This window comes from Mesitornis unicolor, unplaced genomic scaffold (assembly GCF_000695765.1).
Source record: "Mesitornis unicolor isolate BGI_N332 unplaced genomic scaffold, ASM69576v1 scaffold28707, whole genome shotgun sequence".
Lineage (NCBI taxonomy): Eukaryota > Metazoa > Chordata > Aves > Mesitornithiformes > Mesitornithidae > Mesitornis > Mesitornis unicolor.
In genome coordinates, this window is record NW_010197508.1 from 11,595 (window position 1) to 14,958 (window position 3,364).

General features: G+C 59.8%; 1 protein-coding gene across 1 annotated transcript in view; it reads left to right on the top strand.

The window, feature by feature from the left end:
• Positions 1–3,364, top strand: part of LOC104544076 (diacylglycerol kinase beta-like) — a gene marked incomplete at its 5' end in the record, with an annotated part of 12,740 nt that overhangs the window by 5,865 nt on the left and 3,511 nt on the right. The window contains 6 exon segments of the mRNA XM_010188830.1: positions 91–165; positions 254–339; positions 483–572; positions 967–1,127; positions 1,862–1,926; positions 2,620–2,710. Of these exon segments, the coding sequence (XP_010187132.1) occupies positions 91–165; positions 254–339; positions 483–572; positions 967–1,127; positions 1,862–1,926; positions 2,620–2,710 (568 nt within the window).

Genomic DNA, 3,364 nt, shown 5'->3' on the forward strand with positions numbered 1-3,364 from the left:
GGGGGGTCGCTGCCGGTCCCTGCTGCTGCCCTGGCACCACCTCCAGAGGGGGCCCCCTCCACGGCACCCCTCACCCCCCTCTTTTCCTAGGGTTCTCCGGAAATTTCACTACCTGCTCAACCCACGCCAAGTGTACAACCTGGACCGCGGCGGGCCCGCACCAGGGTATGGGAATGCTGTGGGCAATGCTCTGTCTCCTCCCACCGTCCCCTGCTCCCCCGCATCACCCCTCGTCTCTCCCGGCTTTCTCCAGGCTGAGCTTCTTTCGGGACACGCCAGATTTCCGCGTCCTGGCCTGCGGAGGGGATGGCACGGTTGGCTGGATCCTGGACTGCATCGGTGAGCATGGAGCAGACGTGCCGCTGCAGAGCATCCCCTACCACGTCATCCGCTATTTGGGCAGTTTCCCCTAGGCAAGACACAGAGAGGAGAAGGGGATGAGCCCTTTCACCCACAAACTGCTCTTTCCTGTCAAATTCCAGACAAGGCGAACCTGGTGAAGCACCCGCCGGTGGCCGTGCTGCCCCTGGGAACGGGCAACGACCTCGCCCGCTGCCTGCGCTGGGGAGGAGGTGAGGCTGCCCAGGGATGGCCAGTTCATGGGGACCGTCTGGTGTGGCCCAGTGGGTGCTGTCCTGGGGGAGGGAGGGTCCCTGGGCTCTCAGGATGACTCTCAGGTCTTCATCTCCTGATGGTGCCTCTAACCCTTCCAGAACAAAGCAGCTGCAGCTTTCTAACCCTGCCACACTCAGCCAGGTCCTGCTCACCAACCTTTTTCACCTAGCAGAGCCATGCCATTAGCCAAAATCTCTGCAAGGATGAGCAGGACATCCTGCTGGTGCCACAGCGGCAGCCTCAGGCTGACCTTGGGTGCTGGGCACCAACCTCCTTCCATCCCTGAGTGACATGGCCGCGCTCCCCCTCGTCCTCCTTCATCCTCCTCAGACACCGTCCTTTCCCTTACAGGCTACGAAGGAGGCAACTTGATGAAGGTCCTGAAAGACATCGAGCACAGCACAGAGGTGATGCTGGACCGCTGGCAGATGGACGTCATTCCCAGTGACACAGAGGCCAACGGGGACCCTGTCCCCTCCACCATCATCAATAACTATTTCTCCATTGGGGTGGTGAGTCTCACAGGGCAGAGGGCAGCCCAGAAGCCCCCATCAGTGCCCAGACCAGCATGATGTCGTGCCCACCGGAGCTGCCTGGCCACAGCCAAGTGGAGGGAAGCGCTCTGGAGGCCAATGGAACAGGGAACCTGTCACCTGCGTCCCCAGTGTGGCCACAGCCCCAATCCCATCCAGATGAGGGGGTTCCCAGTGACACTTCAGCTGGTGGGAAATGGAGTGATCCAGCACAACGGGCACGCTCAAGGGATGCCAGCCCCTACACAGCCCTTCCTGTCTCTTCCTAGGCTCATCCTTAGCCCTTTTCTGAGTTAATTCAGCTCAGGGAAGTTTGGGGTTCCAGGGGCAGGTCAAGACCCGCTGGACACCCCACCTAAAACTTTTGCTGCAAGGGCATCAATTGGCAAAGCCCCATTTCAGTGCTCAGAGCTGCATTGCCTCATGTTTTCCTGACCTGGGGAGGTTGGGGAGCCCAGGGGGGTTGGCATCCTCATGCCACGGGGGCTTCCCCGGTCCTGGGGGTTGGTCCTGGGAGCAGCAGGGCTTTATGGGACCAGCAAAGTGGAAAGTGCTTCTCTTCCCAGGGACTTGCAATATTTTTGTCCCCCACACTCCACATGGGAGAGGTTGCGATGAGTTTCAGGAGCCAGGGGAGCGGTCATGGCACAGGGTCCTGGGGTGGGGGGGGTTTCTCCACACCACCGATGTTTCTGCCCTCCCTCTCCCTGCAGGACGCCTCCATCGCCCACCGCTTCCACATCATGCGAGAGAAGCACCCCGAGAAATTCAACAGCAGGTAAGGGCAGCCCCCACAACCCCCAGCACCTCTGCGGGGCTGGCTGGCATCCCCAAAACCTGGGGGCAGGTGGCACGGTCTTTAGCCAACCTTATGGGGCAGGCAGGGGACAATGGTAGGGGTCCAGGGTGCTCCTTCAGGCCCTGAGGAGCCACAGCAGGGCTGCTTGAATATGGCCATGTGCCAAATTATGTTCATTCATGCTTTCTAATTAGCGAGGAACGCTGGGAGTGGCAGGAGCAGGGAAGGCAGCAAGGGCAGGGCAGGCAGCAGCTCGCAGCTCGCTCCTGCTGTGCTCAGGGGGCATGGAAATGGCGTGGAGCTGTGGCTTGAGACTCCAGTCCCCATAGTCAGAAACACCTACAAAAAACCCAAATTGCTCTGAAATTCAGCTCCCCTTGGCTTACAGGCCAAGGGACCACACACCCCTGCGCAGGGTGACGACCGCCCCGTCCCACAGCACAGCTCCCTGAGGCCAGGACACCCGCGGTTCCTCCCCACAATGGCTCATGTCCCCATCGATAGCTCGTGTCCCCATGGCAATGGCTCCACAAAGGCTCTGGCAGTCCATCCTGCTGCCAGCTGGGCTGGGGGTGACCAGGGTGAGGCACCACTCCCAGGACGCTGATGCCTTCCTGAGTGGGATGGCGATGCCTTTCCCAAGCAGGATGCTGACACATCTCTGTGCCCCAGGATGAAGAACAAGCTGTGGTACTTCGAATTTGGGACATCAGAGACCTTTGCGGCCACCTGCAAGAAGCTCCATGACCACATTGAGGTGGAGGTGGGTTTCCTGGGATAGTCCCCAGCTCCAGTCGTGGCACCAAGGCTTTTTGGACAATGTCTCCCACGAGTCCCTAGGGCAGGGTTGTTCAGGGAGAGGGTGCAGGGCAGCTTTGACCCCTTTGGGTGGCAGGAGGGTGCAGTGGGTGGCAGGACCCGCTTTTCCACCATGCGGTGCTTGCTGCCAAGTCGAACCCAGCTGCAGGCAGAAGAATAGACCCTGTATTTCCATATCCTCCCCCCCCACCCGCCCCTTTCCAGCTGTATTCCAGAGCGTGCCTGGAATATTCACTCTGCAAACTCCACAACTGCTCCCAGCTCTCGTTGGATGACATGGAAACAGCCTTTAATTAGAGCGGGGAGGAGGGCCCATCGTTGCTAAGAGCGCTGTCATTTCTGCGCTGGCGCTGGGGGGGTTTGGGCCCATGCTTTGCCATCAACTTCCGCCTCTCCTTATCTCCGGATAAACGTCCCTTTGAGAACTTAGGCTTGAGGGCGAGGGGGAAAAAAAAGAGATCACCCCCTTCACCGCCCACGCACCAGCATCCTGGGGTGGATAAAGTCCGGTTCTGTAGGGTTTGATGCTGCTGGGGGTGGGCGTGAGGTGCCCACCCACTCCCGAAAGGGTTAATCCCACAGCATCAGCAGTCGCAAC